This window comes from Dicentrarchus labrax, unplaced genomic scaffold (assembly GCF_905237075.1).
Source record: "Dicentrarchus labrax unplaced genomic scaffold, dlabrax2021, whole genome shotgun sequence".
Lineage (NCBI taxonomy): Eukaryota > Metazoa > Chordata > Actinopteri > Moronidae > Dicentrarchus > Dicentrarchus labrax.
The window spans coordinates 4,138,164-4,165,379 of record NW_026136713.1 but is presented as its reverse complement, the minus strand read 5'-3'; the positions used below and the strand labels follow the sequence as shown (position 1 = coordinate 4,165,379).

The 27,216-nt window shown below is 38.7% G+C and overlaps 1 protein-coding gene across 1 annotated transcript in view; it reads right to left on the bottom strand.

The window, feature by feature from the left end:
• Nucleotides 1–16,261, bottom strand: part of gfra4b (GDNF family receptor alpha 4b) — a 46,300-nt gene extending 30,039 nt beyond the window's left edge. The window contains exon 1 of the mRNA XM_051420353.1: nucleotides 15,841–16,261. Coding sequence (XP_051276313.1) covers nucleotides 15,841–15,883 — 43 coding nt within the window. The 5' untranslated portion in view covers nucleotides 15,884–16,261. The remainder of the gene's footprint in view (nucleotides 1–15,840) is intronic.
• Nucleotides 16,262–27,216: the final 10,955 nt, after the last annotated feature.

Here is a 27,216-nt window from a genome sequence, read left to right as displayed (position 1 = left end):
GGTGCTGTAATTCCAGCTTCCTTCCAGTTGCTTTGATCTGAGTTGCTTTTCATCATAATGGTGGACTGTAATCAAAATTTCACCCCCACTTCACTGCACAGCTTTTACGCACTTGTAGTTTGCCAGAACTGCTCTAAAATACACACAGACAGGACTGACAGCCTCCAAGATTTTTGAAAAACATTTTTCAACATAAAACAATGTACTGTCTATGCAGTGTGTAAAAAAAGTGCATTTGCAGGAAAGGCATCCCAGCAAACTGTAAGTAACGCCCTATGATGAAATAAGTGACAAAATAATGACAATACGGTTGACAAACATAATCCGCCTCTAAGTGGTAATAACAGGAAGGCCCTTCAACAAATATCTCCTCATCACTGCCATATCACATCCCCGCCATATTTTGCAGCTGTGTTCTCTTTTTGTGGAGTTTCTCTCCTGTTTTCTTCTCTTCAGACTGACACAGGCATCAGTGGGCTATCTATCTATCTGGCAGAGTTCGAGGAGTGATTTTGGGCGCTTCTGTTTCCTGAAGTAAAAGTCTCATTCATTTTCTTCATAGACAATGTTAGGTGACTCACAGATGGAGCACCTTAAGGCTTAGATGGACATGAAAGTCTGCTGGGTGAATCATCAGTACAATAGATGAACAACTGTGTTCCAAAATATCTGTGATAAAAAAGTCAAAAGCAAAAGTCCATGTACATAAAATTGTAAAATACAGTTAAAAAATGTGTATGTGTATGAAAATATGTGCATATGTGCAAACATCCAATAAGGGCTTACATTTCTATTATGTGCACCACTAATGGGAGGAGTAGCTGAAACAATATGCAACATAAATTAATTCAGTTTCAGATTCTGGGTCAATTTTGGATTAATTCAGCAACCTCGGGAAACATGTTTTGTTTCCAAATGGAACAAAGAAGCTTTTAGAAATTCACTCTGCAATATGAGTCTCCCCTCCGACTGGCTTCTCCTTCATAATAACAGAGGTCGGGGCTCATGGGTATAGAGCCATCTTCCATGCCACAGAGAAAGAGAAAACATGATTTCTCAAGAAACAGAGCTGAAAGAGGTGGTGATTGTCACATAAGCTTGTTATATTATCAAGGAAGGAAGGACAGTGTTTCTGTGTTGAGTAGCTTTGAAGATACGACTCAGGTGCTGCTTCGGTGAACTGGCTTTTCTGTCGGGGAAGGAAATTAATTTAAAGACATCAGCTTTTAAATGTCATTGAACCAACTGCTGGGAAAAAAAGAAAGAAGAAACAAAAGAGAGAAAGGGAGAAAGAGGCAGAAAAAAACAAGCAAGTGTGGGCATGCATGTGAAAGAAAGAGTTGAAACAGAAACTTAATGTTTTGGGTGGGGGGTAATTGTTCAATATATTTCAGTGTAATTTATGGTTTAACAGTGAAGTGTATGGAACTACAGAGTAGACAGTGACAACCAGAGATTAACTTGTGACAGCTGCTTTGCCTGGCTCCAACCCACATTGAGTAGACCGATATTATATGTGAGTATGAACAGGGTTTTAATGACTGCAAGGAGCAGTGGTGGAGTAAGAGACAAAGGATGAAGAATGAAAGAGTTAAGATGGATATTTACCTCTTATTTTCTATAGAACTATTCACAGGCAGCAGTTTACATGGTTTGATTTTATTGTGTGCTACATTACCATTTGTATGATCATCACATAGATTGCTTTCCTTATTTTCCTTTGTCCCTGACTGTGAAGGCTAGCTCATACTGTATGCTGTGTGTCACTTCCCAACAGCCCGTTCAAGGATTCCTGGTGTGTTAATCTGATTAAAAATGAATGTATATAGGCACATTAATGTGATTAACCTGCTTGATAAAAAACAGACTTCCCCACTGATTATCCAGACTCAGGGAAGGCTAGACATTAATGTCTTGTAAAGATAAAACTGAAAATGTTGACAATGTGACCAGAGAATATTCACAGGAGGAATAAAGCACATAAAATGGGCTACATGACCTGAGAATTGTAATTAGGAGTTTTTCTAAATGAACAATATTCACATGTGAAAAATGTCAAGCTGACTTCAGTGGTGTCATTTCCTAAAAAGGTTGCTCTGTTATAATTTCATTACTTGAAATACCATAAAATAATGTGTCCAAATTAGTTTTAAAAAGAGACTTACACATGTGCTGTGGATAAGCTTCTGATTGTAATTAGCCCAGTTCAGTGTGTAATCTTCTGTCTTGTCCTTCTGCATAACCTTTGAACAGCATTGAGGAGATACCTAGGACGGGATATTAATCCTGAAACAACCTTTTATTTGCTTAAAAAGCCTTGTGGCCTTGTAATGACTTGAAGAGCGCAACATCAGCTTTTACACGACCTTTCGTTTTGCACAACATCACCATATGTTGTTTCTGTAACCCCAAACAGGTGTTCCTCCCGGGTTCGAAGGGCATGTATAAAAGTACTGAAGCAGGCAGTGGCTTATTCTGCAAACCTGCTGCGCAGACACCCCCCTCCCCCCCTCGACCTGGCTCAAAACGTCCTTCTTCTTCCCGTAGGCCGAACGTGTGATGCTGTAAGAGATATCAAGCTTGAGTCTCATTATGATGCAGACCATGAGAACTGTGGGGCAATGGATCAAAATAGCAAAAGCAATAACAATGCTGCCAAAAAAACTTAAAGCTCAGACTTCTCAGCTTCTTCACCTTCTACTGGGGATTCTTAAACCATTAATGAGCAGGTCTTTCGGCCTAAGAAACGTCCATGCATGAGATCACAGCCCCAGACCCTTAATAATGTCAAATTGTTATAAACTGGTGAGCAACCGGTCCTATTTTTTATAGACTTGGCTTATTAGGCCATCAGACAGTATGCATAGACCAGGGGTATTCAACTGGCAGCTCGCGGGCCACGTCTGGCCCATCTGGCCTGCAGAAGTGCCACTAATGAAAGAATTTTAATATTTATATATATATAGTATTAAGAACTGGGTATTTGTGGCAAAATGCCTGGAAAAAGGCAGTATTAATACAAAATAAACATATCCTACTGCTGCAACTTCACATTAAAAGCATTTAACTGTTATGAAGTAATCATCAAATGAATTGCAGTGTGTTTGTCTGTGAGCTTGACACTTGCTGGCCGCTATTGTTACATTTTTTGACAGTGGATCAGTTTAAAATATAGCAGGGAGTAATGAAACAAGAAGGTGCAGCTGTTAGATGAAGAGCAGCAAGCGACACACTGCAGCTGCACACCCCCGACCTCTCAGCCAGGTAACCAGAGTTACTTTAACTGTCACTGTTCACAGACTCATGCCATGTGCCGCATAGAATCAGATCACGGTTGCTCAAAGAATGATGGAAAAAGGCCAATTATTGTCTGACTTGTTAATTAAAACAATAGCCTCAAAAAAAATTTGTCCTGCCAATCAGGACTATATTCTGCAATTATATTTCAGAATTACCGATTTTAACCATCACTCCTCAGTGAGCTGCCTCCTTGGTGGAGGTCAGAGAGCATTTTCTAGTTAAGTATTTAGTTATCATTATGAATTAGTTCCCATGTTTGTAATAGTCCATTCTCACTGATATAAGCTAATACAAATAACATTAATTTAGTAAGAAAATGCAAATATTAAACAGTAATATAGTTGAATACTTCTGGCATAGACCTTCTTGATCCTGAATCACAGAACATCAAGAGAACCTCGATTCATTGTTGATAACATCTTAATAAAAAAAAAAGTTGTATTTTATTTTTTGTTAATTCGATCTCTGAAGTAGTATAAGTATCTTTAGTGGCAAGTGCTACTTGTAGAATAAAGCTTTTGATTCTCAAAGAAACTTCATATAAGTACATAGGTTAAAATAGTCGTAGAAACCACGATTACCATGGTAACTGTAAATGCGGTTTATTACTACAGCAGACACTCATTAAGATGCTACTTAGTCAGAAATGCAACAGACGATCAACTGGTTTGTCTGTTTACAGTACAGCCAAGAAAACGTGCATAGTTTTGATAAAGAAGTCTAATTGGTCTTTTTCATGAGAAACTGCAATCTCATTCCATGCTGCACACATTGTGTGAATACTTTTACACACGACAGCAGAGCACAGTAAAAAGTTGGTTAGCTTGCCCAAGGACTTGGAGGTGTGAAGCCTGTAACCCTTCGTCTACCAGCTCTCTGTGGCTGTTCCTTCTTGCTCCATCAGCCTGCTGAAAATGACAGTGGGGTGTTCCTTTTGTCTTAGCAGTAACTTACTACAGCTGTGAAACAGAGTAAAGAGAGTGAACAGCAAGACTTGTATCAATGAGATTAAATTATGCAGGATTACATGCAAGCATCGTTTCCCGTGAATTTGAATTATTTCCCGAAAATCTTAAGCATTATAACTTCAAGTGTCATACATGACACACATGTTATAGTTTTACATTTCTGAACACATACTGCACATGTTGTTCTATTACAACTTCAAAGCCCACTACAGCTTTCAAAGCAGGGTCTTCTTGCTTCTTATCACAGCAACAGTGTTGAATCCCCCAGGATGTGTGTGGCAGAGAGTCAATGGACCTAATATGGAGTGATTCTTCTCCAGAGGCATATCCATGGGAATGTGGCTCTGGTTCCACAGTTATCACTCACAGAGAGCTGTCAAACGCTTAGTGGCATTCTCTTGATCCAATTAATTAGGGCCTAACAAGGCATAGAGAGGGAAGGGATTTGGATCTACAGGGTGGTGACAGAGTCAAAGGCCTCTACAAACGAGGCCAACATCTCGTCACACACTGGCCATTAATGAGACATGTGAAGTGCTGCCGTGTCGAAGAAAGTTGTGAATGTAGAACATGCTCACTTAGGCTTCCAACCATATATAAACATGTTGTAAAGCCTGCCAATCTCCCTCGTAATACAGAATCTTTAATTTTCAGATAGAAGTTCTAACAAATGTTGAGAAAGCCAAACAATCCTGACAACTGAACAAAGACTCAGTAACTTCCTGTGATACCGTATCTGAGCAGTATCATTGAGCAGAAAACGAGATGGGGATCTTCTGTACGCACAATTTGCAATTTGTTGGCTGCGTCATTCCCTGTGTCTGAAATAATTAATCAAGTAGTGGTGAACGGAGGTGGCATCCTCTCCTGCATAGAGCAGTTGTTGTAAATCCACTGCAGCTCACACAGACAGGTGCCCTCCAGCCGGTTCCTGTCTGCTGCCTTGGTAATGGCGTGTTTCCTTTTCTTGAACGCTGGAGGAATCGAGCAGCACTCAGTGGAGTCCAGTCTCCATCATCTCCACATTACAAGGTTATACAGAAGAACAAGGTTGAATAATCACTTCAGCGGGGTGCTAGGTGGAACAAAATGTACAGACCAAAAGCCTAATACAGAGTCTTAAATGCTCCATAGAGTCCTTTTCACTGATCAGACGAATGAGCTGCTTAAAATAACATTCACTCCGGTCTATAGTCAATCCACAGAGACTTTTGTTATCTTAGTATTAAATATAAAAACAGGGGGAATTACATGGTATATACAGCAAGAGGCTCTCTAATACTCACTAAGAAAATCCATATTTCCATCTACAGTGAATCACTTCAGATTTTAGGTGTTTGCTTATGGGTAGCTTCACTCGAAACGTCTGCTATATTTGAGACATTTAGGCCAGAAAAGGATGGAATGTAAATCTACACCTACAACTTGTATTCATTTTTATTTAAGAAAGTGATGCACAAAGACCAAAGTAGTAGCATTCCACTCAAGCAACAGTGACGGTGACAGTGCGGTGGAGAGAAACACTCTGAATAGGTCAGCACTCATTAAGGTTGTCACGATACCAGAATTTTAAACTTGGTCAACAATACTAGTATAAAAAAGGGAGGATGGAAGCCTCAACATTGCTCAGACATTCATAAAAGCTGTCATGGTTGACATTGTATGCATGGAGACAAAAATTAACAGCATTGGACAATCTGGCAAATGTCTTTAGCCATTCATGTCCTCTTTGATACTAGCATGCTTGGTTTATAGATCTGGACCTATTCCAGATCTGAGACAGTGCCTCAAGGACTCTGAAAAACATACATGTTATCAATAAAAACATTCAAATGCTTGATAAGTTGCACTTTTTTCTTTAGTAGTATATTTTTTGGGCTTTTATTGCCTTTATTGTAGTGACAGCTGAAGATAGACAGGAAAGGGGGGCGGAGAGAGAGAGGGGATGACATGCAGCAAAGGGCTGCAGGTTGGATTTGAACCCTAGGCCGCTGCAGCAAGGACTCAGCCTCAGTACACGGGTCGCCAGCTCTACCCACTGAGCTATCCGGGCGCCCAAGTTGCACTTTTTGAAATCCAAACTGCACAATTTAGTGAGAAACATGGACTTGCGCTTCACTGAGGATAAAAATCGTTTCCAAATGCATGATTGATATTTCTAAATATTAATTTTCTTTTGTAAAATGTCATGTACCCCCTGCTGTACTCCAAAGTACTCCTAGGGGTACCCCCATTTGAGACACATTGGTTTAGAGTGAGGACAATGGCCACTGCTACTAGGTTGCAATCTTATTGCCACCATTTCCTGTATTTCATATTTCCCGGTATAGGCAATAATTCAATTTATATCATGCAAACAAATTTCCAGTCATTGTTTTTTATTGTGGCTACGATGAGGCCACAAACGGATTTCACTGATTTGATTAACTGAAGAGCTCCTCCAAGGCATAAAGATGCTGAATAAATTTCATTGAAAAACTGTTTGGTGCCATAGCTCAGCTGGTGTATGGTCTAGTCTGGGAACGCAGATAAGAAACTATTCCATTTGCTGGCTGAACTGCAGTGTAAATCACTTGCCTGTGCTTGTAAACAAACAATGAAACAGTAATTAAATACTATAAAGTTTGAGACTGCACTTATTTTAAATAAATAATAGCAATAACACAGAATATAGTACATATGCACAGCTACAGATATCGAAAAGTTCCATTAGTGAGCTCATTCATCCTGCCTGTCATAAAACCTGTGTTGGGACCACGGTGATACAAGGCTGCTGCATCCATCATTTGCACATATTGTTGTCTGAGCTCCTTTTCTGGCTTTGAGGTCGGTTTATAAACTTTTCTCACACTTTTTTCTTTTTTTTTTTGGCTCACACCGTTTAAGACAAGAATAAGTTCAGTGAGAGACATGGGAAATTACAGTATATTCTAATAATTGAATTTTAGCTATAATTAGTGCTACTATACTGTAGGATAATACTGCTGCTGCACAAGGGTGCCTGAAAAGCGGACCACTGTATGATACAGTAGCTCTTTACTGCAGGAGCATTGGAAAAGGGAATGAACATCAGCAGCTGTCATTTCTATTTGGAGAAAAAAAAACATAGAACAGATGACTGGTTCATCAAAAAGTCACTAGACTGTGTGCACTCTGTGGTTATTAATGCCAACAAGTCAAAGAGGAAACAGAAAACTCACTATATTAATCAAAAAGAAGTTTAAAATTGGCTCAGGGTTATTACATCGGAATGAGAGAGCGCACCATTATTTACACATAAAAAAAAAGCCCACGCCTGCTAGTCTTATCATTTTTAAGAGGATTACGTCTCTCTGAATCTCACCAAAGTCAAGAAAAACCGCAGTGTTGTTTCCAGCATGTTGCTGATGTCACACTGGTGTTTGAGAAGAAAAAATAAAAACCTAATATAAAACTAATGCCCATTCAGTTTCCATATTGTAGGACTTGTGTGCAATGAAAATACTCAATTCACACTCAGCTAACTAGAGGAGGGAGAAAAATATGTCCTTGGACCTTTGTCGCATGTACTCTTCTAAGATTTGCTTCCATCCATCTTCATGAAACTTCACTCACCCCAAATAGATTTAGCAGTGTCCCAGAAATGCAACAAGAAGGCAGGAAGTGGAGCTTAAGCCCTCCATTTGAAATTGTGTCACAATGGGGCTGTGCCTACTTGTCTGGAACAGTCTTTTTCTCTGGATAACCACCGACAGACTCTGAGTTAATGAGCCTCTGTTTGGCCCGTAGAGGCCACTGTATGTGTATAACCTCAGAGTCAATTTCTGAATCTCCTAACAGGTCTAATGGAGAGGGAGACGCAGCTTTTAGTCTGATCAGCAGCCCTGCTTATGCCAGTACTGTATCATTTTCACCTTTTATCTCTAAACTTTCAGTCTTCAATCAGTGTGCTATGCAGATTAAAGGAGACCCATTCGGTGAATATATCACTGTCACTTGAGTTAGGATAATAGCCACTGATGCTTTTTTTCTTCCACCTGAGTGACAGTTGTACAGTCAGTTTGTAGTGCTACCCTGTCACACTTTTGATTTCCTACCAGTGTAGCAGAGGGCATATTCTTACATTTAACCGAGACCTAAGATCTCAGACACTGAGCTGAAAGATGATAAGTGAGGCTAATGTTGTGACAGCCAAAGGAAAGGGGGTTGGGTGAAAGCAGATACTGCATGTTATTGAGAATATATAGTACAGCATGTCCATGTCCACCCCAGATGTTAAATTGAGTTAATCCTGAAGGAACTGAGCAGCACCATCATTCTGCAGTGCTTTATTTCACTAAACCCACAAGATTTCATCCAAAAATGCACGTAGACTTAGTGAAACTAACTGCTTGCTCAGCAGTTCAAAACATTTAAATTGAACAAAACAAAATGTACGGTCGGGAAGATTGATTTACAACCACCAAGTGTCACGTTTTTCCTCCAAAAACAAACCATCGAACCATGAGCCAGATTGTTCCTCCAACTCAAACCACAGTGAGTTTTTCTTGCCAAAACCTTTGTTAGTGATTGCTGTTGCATGACCCTGACTAAATCTAACAAAGTAAATGTTTTGCTCTAAAGCAGCCACTGCGTCTGAGTGTTAACTTATGTTTAAACACGTTTAGAGCAAAAGGCAAATGAAAGGAAGATGTTAATATGATACTATGGGCCCCTGTAGGGTGTTGTTTGGAGAACATTCATGTTTTATTAAATCATGTTCACGTTCTTGTAAACCCCAATAAGCCATTTAATATATCCACAGCAGCTTTCATTATATACACATTATTAGCATGGATGCACTGATACTAATAACAGTAATGGTAATAGCAGAATGAGTGAGATTTAAAAATATAATTTATAGAGTCATCCAAAAAATAATCCCTCTCAATCATCACTCATGACCCACTAGAAGTGTGTGGCAGTGTCTGTATCTGCAGTGACTCTGCCCTCTGCCTGTATTTAGTTTTTTTCTGCGTTTGGGACGTTTCTGGACGTCAACCTTCTGGGCAGTGGGTGTGTAGACCCCAGCCAATAACAGCGCACAGGGTGTGAGGGGCGCAACTCTATAATAACAAAGCGGCCGGGTGCCAGATCGTGAGTAGACATCCAAGACGCGCTTCTGGTGTCGTTCAGCCAGGGAGAAGTGGCCAACTTTGGATGTTGTGTTTACACACAACCAACAAATCATACTCATTATGCTTTTAAACACCAAGCGCCCATACACCAAAGTCTGTTTACAGGTACTGGGCAGCACGACCAGTACATATTTGCCTTTTGTGGCTCCAGAGGTAGCTTTGCGAAATCATACAAACTGCCATTTGAATGGCATATCTGAAACAACCTGCTGTAAGTTGCATTATGGTTAGTTGTCAGGTTTTTGAATGTCATAAGAACGTATATTTATAAGTAAAATTCTATAAATTAAAGTATTTCTCTATGATATTTGGGAGCTTGATTTGAAGACTGTTTATGACATGATAATGGTATGATTTAGGGAAAGTTTAAGGAACATTTAATGCAGAAAAGTATGGATGTAGCATCATCGATGTTGCCCATAGGTTTCTCAAGGGTTTCCATAGGATTATGGAAATAAGAGTTTTCAAAACCAAGCCTCAAGCCATGCTTTTTTGTACTTTCATTACCTTATAAGCACAGCTAAAAGCTTGGGGGCAACAGGCTAGAAATTAAACATTGACTTATTATCACCTAAAAAGTTAATATGGCAAACTTTTTGCTTATGTGCACATCCAGCAGCTATGGAGCAACATTAGCCTTTATTTGGAGTCGTGTTGGCTGTTCACTTGCCTTTTGGCTCTGTTTTGGTCTCCATTAACTGCTGAGGGGAATATCTTGCACTTGAGCTACTAAATCCACTACGTACACCAGCTAGTCTATAATTTTGTCTCCCTGTAGTTCGGTCAGCCTCACTCCCAACTCATCAAACATTGCCACTTGATCAATGGCCCTCCACCTCAAAATATGATGCTGTAGGTATCCCTTTCTGGACGCGCCCACAGGCGAAGTCAGGGGATGAAGTGTAAAGAGCAAGAAAGTCTGCATACGGAGGGGGTGGGGTAGATGCATGGGTCAAACAAACACAGGACTGTAACCCAGGAGACCACTGTCTCCCCTGTGTAACATTTAGGAGGATTTATTGGCAGAAATGGAATATAATATCCATGAGTATGTTTTAACTGGCGTATAATCATCTGAAAAATGTTGACCAACATGTTTCTACAGTAGTCCCAGAACAGACAAACCAAATACTGGCACTAAATAGATTTCAGGGCCTACATAGTTTTTCCTGCATGCTTGGAAGGGGAGGTTGAAGCGAGGGAGTTGCAATCTGCAAATACGCTAATAGATGCCACTAAATCCTACACAAAAGCCAGATTTTGTTATATTTCTTTTTAAATATTTGACAACTAGAAGACAGCTGGACATGAGGATAGACAATATGATTTTACAGCTTCTGCCATCAATTGTAACTCCAAATTAGACTTTATCCTGTTTTTATTGGCAAACTTAGCCACTAAGCCTCTTACGACAAGAATATCAATGTAAAATAGACAGCGGTCGTGTTCTGTGTCTTCCCATTACTTGCCGTTGGTCATTTTGTCCTAACAGAATAGCTTCAATCACATAAATCTCTAAATGTAAACACATTCCATAATGAGTTAACTGTGATATAACTGGAGGCACTCAACTACAATAACGGATTAGGGCTTTAAACTCAGACTCATTTATTTTTCACCCACATTCATCACGTCTAATCAATGGTACTTTGGCTGTAACCCTCCCGCAGCTGGCTCTGACAACATCACTGCTCACCTCAGTCTTTTAGACTTTTCAACTGCGAGCAGCCTTTTCTCCAAACTTTATGTACTGTTTGAAATTATTAGTTTAATAATATAGGCAGATGATTGTCTGAGAAATTGAATGCTGCCACCACTAAAGGTCAGAGCCCTCAGACTGACTGACATTAGATGAATGGCAATGTGCCAACTCAAAAGCAGATTTTAAAACCTCACTAATTAAAAACAAAGGCACATTTAAGGGCTCTGACAATGGCTGAGAACAGAGGCAGCCCACAGGAAAAGTGTAACAGCCATTCTGTCTCTAAAGCTTTTAACCCACAGCTCTGTCAGCGAGTGAATGTTACTCAAATATATTGATAGGGTTTAGATGGAAAACTCATATCCTTTATAGTGTTTTATTTCCTGTAGAACATGAGGCTCATGAGATGAAACACTGACTGAGGACCAATAATCGGTTATTTTAGAAGTTCAGTAAAGGTACCATTAGGACAGATGCATTAAGTCATAGCCACAGCTATCATTGATGCAAAAAAATCCATAGCATTTTTCCTTTGTTTCCTCAGCTGTATACAGCATATAAAGTAATACTTAAAGTGAAGATTAACCCAGTTATTAGAGCTTAGTCAGTATCGGCTGGGCACATATATTGACTGATATTAGCGTTACAAGAAGTGAGTGTAGAAACACCAAAGAAATGTTTGAGGTCATTAACTCCATTATATAGTTTGTTCACTTTTCAAATCTTAGTCCTAATGTTAATAAATAAATGCAACTTTAGGAATCCTTATTAAAAAATGTTTTGCTTATTTTATGTGTTCATGAAAAAGGTATTTTAAATATCTCTTTGGCCCCAAAATTGGCCGTGCTGTATTTGGCATCATGTTAAATGTAATTTAATGGTTCCTTCAGTTTCCTAGTAATTCCACAAAAAGACTTATACTTATTCCTGTCCTTCTACTGCTGCAACAACCAAATTTACCCTCTAGGGATAAATGGAGGCTCATCTCATCTTATCTTAAATATTCATTAATGCACTCACTTGCCAGTTTATTAGGCACACCTAGCTAAGAGTAATGTAGTCTAATACAACATCCCTGCAATAAATTCTACTTTCATGAAGGTTACAATGTTCAGTTTTTGTTGAAGCTATACTTTAAAGAAGCGTTCATTCAACTTTATGGTCCTTTTGGAGTTTGTGGTGTTGAATTATTCCAATATTTAGGTAATACTCTTTGATATAAACTGGCAACTGAGTGTAGTTAGAAAGTTTATGCTCCATATGTGTTGCTTGTAGCTACAAATGGACAATCATAGAGAAAATATGCTTTATTCATTTTATTTTTTCTGTTAAGCTGAACAGGTTACCACTGAGTAAAATACTCTCCAGGCTAGGGTAGAAATTATTGGAGAATGTGCAGCGAGCCCAGGTACTACAGTACTGCATTTATCCTGATAGTCAGATTTTTTATTCTGTTTCATTTATTTGATTTGGATCACTGAACAAAACAGAGATGTGTGGAGTGATTAGGTCTGGATGAGGGCTACATTTTCTCTACATTCAGTACCAAATGATATAGTCTGTTAAATACCAGTTCCTCTCTTGGAATTCATTTGGAAACAGAGGAGTCCATACAACTAAAGTGCCACAAAACCATAATTTCTAGCACTCTCAAACATAAATTTTGCTCTTCTCAATCACACAAATGATTGTAGAATGGCAGTTGATACATCAACTTTTCATAAACTGACATAAAATGACTAATGAGTGGTTTGTGCACAATAACGAGATTGAATCTGCAGTGCAAACATCATCCCAATCAAGCACACACAATCTGGGTTAGTAGTGATGTGTATGGAACTGAACCACCATTAAACCCTGACCAACTGTGAGTATGAAGGTTCAAATACGTCTTATTTCTGTGTTGGTGGTATTAACATCTTAGTGAAAAGCCCATAATATAGGGTACATTACTTTCTCTCACTAGTAAGGCCAATATTTTACGGGGATTGCAATGACTGACCTATCTGGGGTATGGGCTGTATGTTTGGCACGGGTGCTACCTGCCTCAAATGAGATTCATGACAAATCCCCTACAAGAGGCCAGCCAATATGCTAGGTAATAGCATGCTTGGCAGTACTTATCTGTCTCCACTGAAGACACAGGTCATATCCCACAATGTCAAAACCATTAAATCAAAAAATATAGCATGTTGGTAGTAGGGTCAACCTGGTGGCGGTTGCAGTGAAAAAGCAGCTCTGATTGAAGAAGGAGGTTAAAAATAGTAGATTTTATACAATGACGAAAACAATCTAAAACGCTATGATAGGCCTTAATCAGAAACATTTAATTATTAGAAGAGTTATTACCAATTTGCATATCCCTGCTACTAGTGGTTTTTCACTGCAAACTCTACTAGTTTGGGTGCCACTAGAGATCACGCTTTCAGTTAGACTCATTAATATTAAACGCAATCACCTTGTGCTACAGTTAGGAGTTGCACCTTGATATAAAATGGTCGTGATATGTCTGTGGTGTCCCTTTCACCATTTCAACTTAATACTGCAGGAAAATGCTTATCTAACCCAATAAAAAAAGTACTTGCACTGCACAATTGTGCTTAATTCTATATAATTTTGAGCCTCTGTGTGGATCTGTCAAAGTGAGCCCTGGTGCACATTTATCATGCAGATAAGATCAAAGGTTGGACAGTCAACTTCTTGCCTGGGATTCATTTTTATTTTTCATAACACTGGAAGCAACAGTGATTCAGTTTGAACTCCACGACTCATCTGAATGCACAAACTGACCCTCTGCTAGATTAATGTCTTCTTCAGGACCTGCAACACTGGACTGAACATCATCACTGCTCAAGGTTCATGTCTCAGCTCAGACCAGCATGCCAGTGAGTCGATACCTATGGAGCAGGCTACAAAGAACTAAGCTCTTGGTGTAAGTGCTGGTTGATTTACACAATTTTTTCACAGCCATCTTCAAATATCTTGTTTTGTTAATCCAAAATCAAAAGATATTAATTCCACAATGATAGTAAACATACAAAGGAGAAAATAGTCACATTCTAAGAACAAGAAACAGTGAATATTTCGTTTTTTTTCCTGTCAGTCAACAAATCAATTAATCCACTAATATTTTCACCCTACTAGACATTTATGTTGATCCATAAAAGTAGATATATATTATACAAATATGTTACTGTATTATAATTTGGAAATGTATTGGTTAAAAGGGCTCAAAATTCCTAACTATCTTTGATACTAAAAATAACACAAACTACAGATTCACTGTCATTTCTTCCAAAAAGGAATATTGAACATGGTCTGGCTCTATGTTTGTAAGTAAATAGTGAGCACAAATTCCCAGCTGAGAAATCCTGCTCCTGGATGTTTGCTTTAAGACCTCTTTCTGGAAAATTGCGGTGATTTTGAGATTGCTCGCTGTTGACTTGCAGGTATCTGGAGCAATAAAGGGAGCTGGGCAATGTCCGCGCTCAGTTTTATGAACATATTAAGCCTTGAGAGTCAAAGAAACTGCCCAGAATGTCAGAAAAATGGGTTGAGTCATTTAAACTGCCTTTCTGACCTTTTGCAGTTTGGTCTTGGCTAATTGATTTGGGCTGATGGCTTAACACGCTTAACATCAGCATCTCTACATTATACCAGAAACTGTATGATATATAGAGACAAAGATCTGTTTATCAGTCATTTATCCTGAGCAGAGCATTACTTTATTATTTTAATATGCAGGGTTGCAGCATTTCTTACTCCATTCCTTTCTCTAATGAAGACCTTCAAAGAGGATATTAATAATGAATAAAGAGCTATGATATAATACATATTCTGGCCTTTGTTAAGCAGAAAAGCTGGTGCCACTTAAAATGAGAATCATTATCTCATGGCCATCAGTGGGTGTAATGATATTAGTTACAGTTAGCACTGTGGCAGCAGGACTGGGATTGACACATTTGTGTTTAGTGACAAAGAGACACTATGAGGTAACAACACACAGCTCTCCTCTCTAAAGACTGTGGATTGTTGCCACAAAAAATCAATATTCCAGCTTGGTTCAATTACATGGAGAGCAGGTAGCTCAGTGACACTCACGGCAATGACTGATGTACTGCTGAGGATGGTCACTTTGGAGGATTTACCAGAATAAACAATAAAGCAAGTCCCCTACAAAACTTTGAAAGCAAATAGTAGGTAAATATGACATATTGTGGTAGAAAGCTATTAGATTTTAATACTTTATAATAAATATTGTGTGATGCACACATCGATGATATACCTGGCAGTCTTCTGCAGTGAGTAAATATGCATAACCAGAAAGCCAAAAATGTAATCCACACACTGATCCATGGGGGAAAAAATAAGAGTTTTTATATGCGCACACACAGAAACACGCGCTCAGACGCACGCATTTAAGCACGTGCATGTATGCAAAGCTCCTTTTTGCAGAGTACACCACACAATGTTCTTAAATTATTATTAAGTAATTCAATTATGCCAAATGCAAGGTTTTTTTTTTTTTTTTTTACATTATGACTTGAAATACACAGCTTACCACCAAAACGACCGTCAAACTCCTTCAATGTGATTAATTCGATTTTTAATCACACTCGGAATATAGCAGGTTGGATGATTTTCTCACCCCGCTAAAGACAGATAATTAGAACATTTGCTGAATTTGTTGGAAGAAAGATAAGTGGTTACTTACCCAAAGTTATGAGATGAAACAGATAAACTCCCCACAGATCCATCTCTGCGTGAAACGAGAATCTCAAATAATGCGTCGGACCTACACGTACAGCTGTATAATTACACGGCAAGAAGATGATATCCTGTCATGCATGTGGTGATCATCGCAAGGAAAATAATCTCTTGAAAAATCTTTTTTTTAATCTTCTTGTTGTGGTCTTTTATTTTCTTAGAATCCCACCAGTTTCATCCAAGACGGTGTTACGGTCGCGCTTTTGCGCAGAGCCAGAGCCATGCGTAATAATGTTAGTGAAAGTTGTCCTGTGCGCTGTACGGTCCGGTATTGTGAGAGAGAGCCTTCTGTTGCGCGTCGAGGTGGTCACACAAGTCCTTGAGTCCGCTGCTGGAGAGATGCTGAGTGCTGCCGGGAACAACCACTGCCAAGAGGGGAGGGAGAGAGTGGGGGCTGTGTGTGCAGGACAGGACATTAAACAGCCTTGTTACACGGCCTGGCGTCTGTGGCGTTAATAAAGTATGACATAAGGTTAATGCTGCATCACAAGACTTATTCTTATATTCCTACAGGGACTCATAGTGTGGCTAGTTTATATAGTGCTTAACCTGCTTTGTGGTATTTTTCTACGATGTGATTGCATTTACTCAAGGTCCAGTAATATTCTTATAATATTTTCATATGATCTGATTATTTTATCCCATACATGTGATATTATATTAAAAAAAGTAAAGTATTTTATATGTAAAACATTAGAGTATTAAATCATTTTTACTTTATACTGTACTTAGTTTTGATGGGAGGTTTTGTAAAGGCTTGCCTTTTCATGATTGTGCCATTTATTCCCCTGTCTTCTATCATCAGCTCAAGGTCTAACCCTTGTTATTCAGCTTGCTTACATAATATAAAATATGTTGGGTTTTTTTGTAGCAGAGAGTTAATAAAAAAAGGTAGAAACAGCTAAAAAGGAAAAGTGAGTTGGCAGTTTGAACTGATGTTGGGTTGAGCGTTTAATCCCGATTTTATTGTGTTTTATATTGGGTCTTCATTTGGGATCCAGTCTGGTCTTATTAAATTATGCCTGTGTAGACTCAGGTCAGTCACAATCAAAGGTTTTCATGATCAATACATAGCCTATATCCTATCTAAAAGTGCAGAGATTGTGCTGATAGGTGTCTTACAGTTCACCCAGGAAATTAAACAAAAGATTAATATCAATGTAAGAAATAGAAGAACTCTCAGGAGGAGGCAGATTTGGGACACGCTCAGCCAGAAACCTATTTCATTTTAGGTTTCCTGTGCAGAAAGTTTGACAGCTCAGAGTCCAAATTCATGTGGACAGCACACCTCTAATTGGTTTTACAAAAATACAGACAGACAGGCAGTCCCTTCTAGTGGAAAGCTTTAGGTGGTGAGCCACCTAAATTGCCCATATTTACCCTCAGCTGTTATTAAACAAAAGAATGACTAAATGTCTAATGTTGACAGGTGGACTGTTAGGAACCCCTGAAAGTGACCTGTACAGCCTCAGTGTAGGCAAAAAAATAAATTTTGTATAAAAAGTAAATTATTGAGTGTGTCAACAACAGTTTTTCCTTTTGTTCTGTACAAAAGCAAAAGCACTTGGCCACCACAGAGAGGTAGATTAATTTCCTGGTCACTACTGTCTACCAGAGCTGCACAGCTCCATTTTCAGAGCTGTTCACTGTTTTGAAACGGACAGTTATTGATTCTTCAGTGTTAAGAATTCAACTTTCGCACCATCTGTTCATTGTATGGTTCAGAAGCCCTTTTTGTTCGAAGACAACATCAGTGGGTCAGGATGTGCATTTGGAGTTTGTTGACTCACACCTTTAGTATGTCTCCAAAACGGCTACAACAAATGCAGTTTCCAGATGATCCATACAAACAAAGCTGGCGAGGAGCAGATAACAAAGGGTCACCATGTTGGATCAGACAGACACAGTGTGTGTGCTTTACTGTATGTGTGTCTGCATGTATGTCAGTGTCTGTAAAGCAACCCAGGGGTCCTAAAGGATGATCCAACTGTGTACCAAAGACAGAATGAAGACCTCTGAAGAGCCATTTCAGCCTGCTGGTGTTATCTTTACGGCCATTCATGGCTGCTCTACTACACTGCTTCACTGGACTTACATGAGCTGGCAACATTAATCCAAGCCCTTTCCAAGTCATAGTGGTTTCAAGTTTTTATTTTATTTTTTGCTGAGGCCTCAGATTGGAAAGACTGTAACTGTAAAATGTCTTTACGCCTCAACAATTGTAATTTTAACTCCCTAACAAGCTTGCAATGAGAATGTTTGGAACAATACATTACCATTTCTGTTGGGAGTTGGAGTACTTAAACGTGGGGAGATGGGCTCTGAAAAATGCTTTATGAATCTTTAAAGAGCAACTCAGTGCCATGGGGATCTTTTGGCAAAGTACATATTTGCAATGTGCGTCTGCATTTGTAATTCAAATCAACATTACATTTTGTAAGAATGGAAAAAGCACCGTCAACGGTTTAGGGAGAATTAAAGAGAAAATGTTTATTTTCTTCTAAACCAGTCTTTGTCTTTGGCTCCCTCCCAGTGGATTTGGGGTGCAGAGGGGTTTGTCTTTCTTACCCTCAAATTAACAAACAAGAACCTAACGTGATCTGAATCACCTCAGCTGTGATTGCTCCAGTAGAAATGTCTCAAAGCCCCACCTAATTAAACATTATTATTGTTGTCCTAGGGATACTATGTTGCTGTCAGTAGGTCCAGGATCTCTCACTTCTCTAACAATCTTTCAATATGGAGAGTAGGTGCTGTTTAAACATGGGAGATGGACAGCTTTTAGTTCTTGCTTTAGGCAAAGGTACATTGATTTCCTATCTTTGTGAGCTGGAGCAGTGTGGACTCAACATTAATGAGGGATTAGTTATTGTACCCGTAATCATTGCCATGTCAAAGCGCCAGAACTGGGTGATGAAGAGGGGCTTTGTAAATATTTGTTGGAGCCATTTAACAGCTACAGTCACTGCCAAATACAGACTTCTAACTTTTGCATGACAAACCAAAGCATAGTGGCCTCATTTCTCTTTGCTTCAAAGTAGAGTGTCCCATTTGATACCTTTTTTTTCTGCTGTTGTTGTTTGTTTGTTTAAGGACATTTTTTTGTTTTGTTCTGGGAGGTTTTAAAACTCCGACACACCACTGACACATCCACACTGGTGTTTTCATTTATTTTGCCTGATTAGACCTCATTCAGGTTGAAGTTGGGCGGAGCCAGGCTGAAATTTACGGGAGGTCAACAAATGCCCTGTAACCTTAATTCAGACATTTTGACTTGGCAAAGTAGGAAAGGCACAGGTGCAACTTATAACATTAACAATGGCTCTGCTCCAGTGAAGTGTCTCAGTCAGCCAGGCTAGTGTGCACAATAAGACTCTGAACTCACACATTATCAACATTTCTAATACTAATAATTACACCCATGCGGGTCTGCCATAAAAAAACAAAAAAGATCTATAAAGATTTATAAAGGCCCACCAGCACTGAAAACTGAGATATTCCAATTGATTATTGCAGTTAGGGGCTCAAGGGGGGGAAATCAAGGGGTTAAATCTTTTGCATCACCTTTAACTTTGCTGAACTTTGACATACAGATTTTCCTGTGTGGACCTGTGGTTAAACTTCTGGTGTGACCAGGGTTTAATAATGATTAGATATAAGTTCTGCCTTGGCATTTGCACAAAACAGTAGAGCCTAGGAGATCTCAATGAAGCAGTACTTTACATACCAACAATACATCAAAGGAGAATACTGACTGTCTTTAATTACTGGTTTTCTTAAAATTTACCAATAAATAAAACATTTTACGGCAGTTGTTTTATTTCTCTTCTTTATTTATTACCATAATTTAAGATATCAGAGCTCGCCGTCATTCTTTCAGAGGAAGACGTTAGCTGCCATTAATTCTTGTGCATGGTAAACAAGTTTCCCAGACTCGAACATTTCCCAGACCGGATAATCCATCACATTAAAATTAAGCCTTCATTTCTATGTTGTTACTTCAATGCCCAAGTTGAGAAATGTTGCGTTAGGGTATGTGCATTATGTTACACATACACTACTGTCAATCATCTGACATTCATAGGAGGAAATGGAAAGTCTGCAGCAAGAAAACAATCCCTTAAAAGCATGTGACCAGCCTATGAAGTTTATTCCCTTATCCATGTCATCATATTTGAGACAGACAAACACAAAGAAATACATAACTCTTTTTTAAAGGAAGAAAGGTAGGTTAGATGTGGAGATGAGAGTTCATGTTGCAGCGAGCAACAATGAGTCTGGTTGACGTGTTTCATTCTACACCTCCAAACATTCACAGAGTTAAAGAAGCAGGCCATACATACTGCTCCCAGGATAGTGATGTCATGTCCGTACTTGATTGCGAACAGAGCGGTAGTTGTTCTGTGTGAACCCCTGGGACACTTCCTCTTTCTCTTTCTTCCCCTCTCTAACAGCTCATAGGTCAGACTTAAAACAACTTACAAGAACTTCCTCTCCACACCAGAAGTGTCATTGTGTTGTTCTTGAATATTTGAAGAGGCTTAATGTGGTTTAATAAAGCTTTAATTTCTGCAGGCCTGCCAATATTGGCATAGGAGTGTCTTTTATAAGTCAGGGGAGGAAATCTACCCTGTCATCTCAGTGTTTGACAAAAAGGGACTCCAGTATTTGTCAAACATGCAGGGAAGTTTGGGTGCATGCAGTCACAGCGATTTGAGAAGGATGTTTCACAGCCATGCCAAATAGAGCAGTGCTCAAATGGTGCCAGACTCCATGGCGGGCATTTGCACAGACGGTGACTCCGTTACCTCTCACTACAACAGATGGTGTGTCTCATGCATACTGTGTGGAAGGTTATGTTACTTCTCTGTGGATGCCTAGTTGTGTCTTAAACCTGATTTGGACCACACAGGAACAGAGACAAACAGACACACACACACACACACACACACACACACACACACACACACACACACACACACACACACACACAATATGCATGACAAGACACGTGGACACAGAGGGAAGAGAGGGCACTGCTGAATTAATCAAGCAGTAAGTATAGAAAAGATGACAATAACAGTTTTCTAATGGTGAAACAGTGAAGATTGGCACCGCATGTTTTTACACCAACGCAGTCACAAAGGTGTGGGTTGTTTGTTTTTCCAGTCCTTGCTGTCTTTAACAGCTGAATATAGTACACGTGTATCCACTCCCGACTATCCTCACTGCAGTATATTCTCCTATCCTTTTCTGTCACCCCAGGATCCAACCATTATCACTCATGTAATTAATTCAAATTAGTACAGACTTAGAAAAATAGCTAAAAGTTTCAAGTTACGCTGGATGGGACAGATGTTAAATTCATGACATTTTTCTTTTTCTTTCCCAGCAGGGCCTATCTATCTCTGTGGTAGGTTTAATGGGGTGATAAGGTTATCCAGGAACATCTATCACTGATTTCCTGACACTCCTGGTGGCCAAAAATAATCAGATGGCACCTGGACCAACAGTTCTCGTGTTTTAAGATCCATAAGTCATCTCCTGGGATTTGTGAATGTGAGTGCACACACTGGGTGAGTGAAAGTCTGTGTGTGATTTTTAAAATACACTTATAAATGACTATTTTGTCTTTTTCTCTGATACTTCAATGAGAAGTTTCTTTTTAAGCTAGGAGCACTTAGCAGATGTTCGTGGGAAGCTATGCTGCTTTTGAAAACCAGTTTGAAACGCATTTTGCTCAAATATTTTCAACTTTTAGAACTTTCTCGGTTTCACTTCTGGGGTTGTTCACCAGAAAAATGCAATGATATCATTCAATTAAATACACGTTTGTGAAATGAGCACCAATGTGACAATGCAATTTTATAGATATAAATGATGAAAAGATTATGCTCCTCTACAACAAATATGTGTATTTTGTAACAATACTAATTCAACATTTTATTTCCTGCTGTTTGTTATGTCAAAGTGTCGTTTGTTGCTTGTGCTGGTTACCACTTCAGAACTTTGTCAAAGGGGCCAGATTGTGTGAGGTCACTGTGTCCCCACTCTTCTGTAGGGGCAGATTGGACAGTGCTGGACACTCATGTCCTCTCTCTGGACCTGCTCAGCCTGGATGGATTTTTACTGTCCTGGTTAAGAGATGGATGTAGCTAAAAATCATAAATCTTTTGGCATATTGTTGACCACTGAACTTGTGTGGCCATCCAAAATGCGGTAGGCCCAAAATGACCCAAATAAAGAGAGAACAGCATCACTGGCAGCTGCTGGGTACAAAAAGGACTGTAATTTTTTCCTGCACTTCACAGTTCACACTCTCCAAATGATTATAAAGCACAGAGTGATCAAAACTGATCATAGGTCTTACGCATGACCTAAAGATCGAGACATGTGGCAGTAAAAAAAACACTAATGGAGCTGATTAGACTGACTATACAAATATTCAGTATTTACAACACAAGAAAGGCTTTGATTCATAACAAGAGGTAAATCCTTTTAAATGGGTTTGTGTATGTTCATAGAACTAGTCTTATCATATGTAATCTACGTTTTTTTTTAGCGGGGATTTGGACCAAAAACAGCAACTGACAACAGCTGTGCATTAAAGTAAAACACAGGGCTGCATTGGTGGGGACATTGTTGTTTAAGGTAGCAGTGAGCCAATCAAACACAATAAATTATACTTAACCTACCAGAAATGTACGCTTGCATGTATTTACAAATGCAGCGCCTTGCCAGAAGATATCGTGTTTCAGTTTTTTGAGGAACGACGCTGCATTGTTTTGCAGGAGAGCCCTGCACTGGCACCCCTGCTGCACTGACAGCCTTCACAGAATCTTTTCTAAAAAAAATTGCGATGCATGTATTATGTTTCCTTTAGGCTTTTTGTACAAATAGTTGTCGGTGTTTTTAGGTTTAGAAACAAAGTGGTTGCAAAAATGTGCAAACCTTTTTTTTTTTTTTTGTATAATTCATTAAAAATTAAAGGCGACTTGTTCCAGTGAGAATAAAATTGCTAGTAGTTTGGTGCCATAATGCTCATTGTTTCGCAGGGGATTGCTATGATTGGTGAAACTTACAGGAAACTACAACGGGGGATTGGTTTGAATTTGCGTTTATTGTTGCGATCGGTTGCAAAACTGCCTGGAGGGACTGTCAAATGAATGAGAGGGCTGCGTTTTTTCACACAGGGCTCAAGGTTAATTAAGAAACTATGTTTTGGGTAATTACAACAGATTGGTTAACACAATACTAAGAGTCTAAAAGCTAACAGCCTTGAGAGACCAGCTTGATCCTTACACTCAACCAGACTACGGTGGTTTGAGTTGAGTGACCAACAAAGCCACCAGCCTCAACATACTTAAGTTAGTTAACCAGTGTCTACATTGACTGCATCCCTCAAACTGCTTGTACATCTGGGTAAGATAAAAAAATGTAGACTTACACAATAAACAGGAATTTTAGGTCGTGTGAAAGTAAAAGAGCTGAGTGTAAGCCTAGAGCTGTGTTGGCAGCAGTATCGCTACTCACCTTAGAGGGCCGAAGAGTCAAAAGAGCAGTTTCCAGTCAACAATGCAGCCTTAATAATGTATTTCTGGTATGACGGTGAGAGATGGGGATGCATTTTAGGCACACGTCTTTGTTATGAACCGTGTTTTAAGACTGACCTGACCTGGACTCCGGTTCATTGATGTTGTCTGTACCAGTTGGGTATGTGCATCCCCTGGGAAAAAGACAATTAACCAAATTAGAAGGACAAGTCTGGTGAGGGCAAAGGTCAAAAGGGGAACCACTGCTGGTTTCCATGGTGGTTGTAAAACAAACAGCTCAGCAGAAATGTTATTATTTTGAGTCTTAAGTGGAAACCTATTACTTTGGCTGTTCACAAGGTAGCTCGTACATGAACACATTTTATTACTTTAGCGTAAATGCATGGATATATACAAGAATGCAAATTGATATAGCATTTTACATAATTTCTATAATGTATTTTATCTCAAACTCTTTGAAGTCATCATCAGTTTCATTTCTCCTCAAACAAGCTGCAGTAGCAATTTACCTTGTGTCTTTATTTAATAGGCTGCAGAGTGAGTTGAAGTCAGGGTGTCTGTCTTGAGCAGGAAAATGAATTTGCAATTTGAGATGAGCCATGCTTCCATCCATTTAGTTATTCATGAAATTAGCTGTTTGGCAGCATGGGTGGATGCGACTGTGAAAAATTCACACAGTGGTTTGCAAGCTGTCTTTGTGCTGTTGTTTTTATTTCCTGTTGGTATGAGTATAATGCTACTTGTTGAATCCTATTAACAGGGAATTTAGCAGCTGTTCGCTGTGAGTCAAGGAGGAGGGATTCATTGTGAGTTAAAAGTACCAAGAGGCTGATTATTTGATTGTCTCCATATGTGAGGATTAATTCTCCATTAAGCCATATGTATGATGCATATTATGCCGGATGGTATCAGGTGGATTTTCATTCTGTTGGCCCAAAGGCAAAGATATGTGATCCTTCAACTTATGCAGTATTCAGCTCTATATGTTTTTCACACATTGCTTCTACTGGCCTGAGGTTTCCATGAATATTGCACTGTACTATGCTCCATGGTAAACTCCATGTTGTGTGCAGTGTATCCCGTTACTTCATGAATTATAGATGAAGGTTATGGCAACGTGGTTCAGATTAGGGATTCACCCATCATTTTTTCTATCCATACTGAATCTGGGTAAACTCATACAGTATTTTGTTTTCTTTTTCTGTTTAAAATCTGTAAACCTCACCCACTGTGCAACTGAAGGCGATAATTCTTTTTTGTATGACTTAACATGAGGTTGCAACTACACAGAACTCCTTTACTGTGAGTAGATGTTCATACAACTACATTCTTTTTAGGCAAAGTTTTGTTATATTTTTCTCCGACCTTTAAATGTGTAAGAATCAGCATCTATTCTTTACCATCACATCTGGCTGATACATTATGCCTTTAATGAGGTCAGTATTAGCACTGACTGATCCAGTACATTCTCCACTGTTGTAAAACACAAAATGTGTTGCACTATATCATCTATATTTGTGTGTGTGCTGTTTACAAGGCCAAGAATCAACAACATGTGCATGTTGCTAAGATATTTAACACATTATTGTCTGTAATTTGCAATAATAATAACTGAACTGAATTTTACAATAATTAAAACAACCTGACTAGACTCAATGAGGTAGCAGAGGATGAAGAGTCGATATTTTGACTCTTTTCCCCAGTGGCAGAGTCACCAGGTTGTGCAGTGTTGGGCTGTGATTGTACCAGTTATATCCTAAATTATGTAACAGATATATGTTAAAATAATCATAAATGCATGCACATACACTAGATTAGTGTAAGATGTACTCTGAATTGAATTAATTAAATACAATTATTTATATTAATTTATTATTTATAATGCAAGCACATTTTTTATAATATGTTTTCATTTAAAATCATCATCCCTTGTTTATCCTGTATGCAAAATTATTTTATGTCCTTTGCAAATTGTAATTTATCAAGTCAGAGAGAGGGAGGCCTGATTCATCTACAGTTTTGTCAGTTGTGTGTGTTGCTTTGTCTGTTATGCAGGTGGACCACCATGTCCATCCTCACAGTCAGTCTCCTGCTCCTGCTGCTCATAGTTCAAAGTTTTGTGCTGGTGTTTGGTAGATTGACAGGGCCGCAGGTGCACATTAGGTTTAAAACTGGATTTTTTATTTATTTTTTTTCTTGGTGAATGAATTCAAGCAAATTGTGTCTCATTTCAGAATCACTCAAACTTGATTTTTGGAAAAAGTGACACCACAGGAAACCTCTAAAGTCTGTGACTGCTGAGTAAGATTATTTGATACGAGCTTTTAATGAACCTTTATTTTGAGGTTTCACAGCAGTTTATATTCAGTTAATAAGGTATTTAGATTCTGGTATTATTGATATTGATAATAAAGTCATAGTAATTGTTTTACAAAAGGCTGTCGTCCAAATTAGTGATTTCAAGCAATATAATATATGGCTTCTTATGTAATACATAAAAGTGAAACACAAGTATTTCCATTAAACATTTGCTAATGCAAGTACCTAGATTTAATTTATTAAAGTACTTACAGTCTGTAAAATTACTAAGGGACTTTTCTTTGCGTTATCATCAGCTAATAAGGGTTTGGTACATTATACCACTTTACTTACATTAAGGGTCCACATGAGGTTAATTAATTAATATTTTCACTTATCTAATACAGAGAACAGAACTTTTAGTCTTTAACCTCTAATAGTAAAATTCTGCATTTAAATTTCACCCACAGCACAACATTTACTGCACATGCAGTATAACTTACATGCATCAACTTAAAAACTCTATACTGATACAGCCTCTAAATAAATGTCATGCCAGTGAATGACATAAGGGAAGTCATGATTTTAACTTTACTTTCTTCACAGTTGTGCTCTCATAAGCTGTCATTGTAAAACCTCTCACATAACGTGCAGCAAGCATTATAAATAATAAGGCAATCTGCTGTAGGTGTCATACCCTACCGCTTCAATAAATAACAGCTCAAACTACTGGTCCCCAGATCTCACAGTGCTCGCACTTCATAATTAAGCTGGAGATCACTGCAATATAACCTGCTTTTCTCTTAGTCTTTTCACAAAGACGACATATTTAGAACTTTTTCTACAATGAAGCATCATCGACAAAAAGAATGTGTATTTATATTTTGTTTTTATTGTGAATCTTCAGTTTTGTGCGTCCAACCACTGATGTGTAGGACAGCAATTAAAAAGGATTTCATCAGCAGAGTGTACATGTTGGAGTCACAATGATGTACTTTGATTACAATGCCTCTTTAAAGTAATGATGTAATGATTTCTTTACATTTGATTACTGGATATCATGTCAATTTGGTAAGCAGTCACAGCACAGCAAATGCTGCAGTGGCAGGACACTGCTTTTAGATTAATGACAATATTTCAATCTTATTATATCAATCACTGTCACTTTCCTCACATCCTTTATGCAGAATGAATGTTCTAATAGTGTTAGGCTGCGTTCATCTCATTATTTTGAATGGGACCACTCCACAATGCAGTGGAGAAGCTCACTCTGGGGGGCTGCAAAAAAAGGAATCAGCATCTTCAGGCAAAAAAGTCAACCGTGGTTCAACTTTTACTACAAAAAAGTTATCCAGTGAGGTGCTGCATGAATGACATACATGAGATAGATATATGAGGTTCTGCTGTTTAACTTATAATCAATGTACAATAAGCCTTCAAACTCATGGAGTCCATGTAGTTTTTAATGCAGC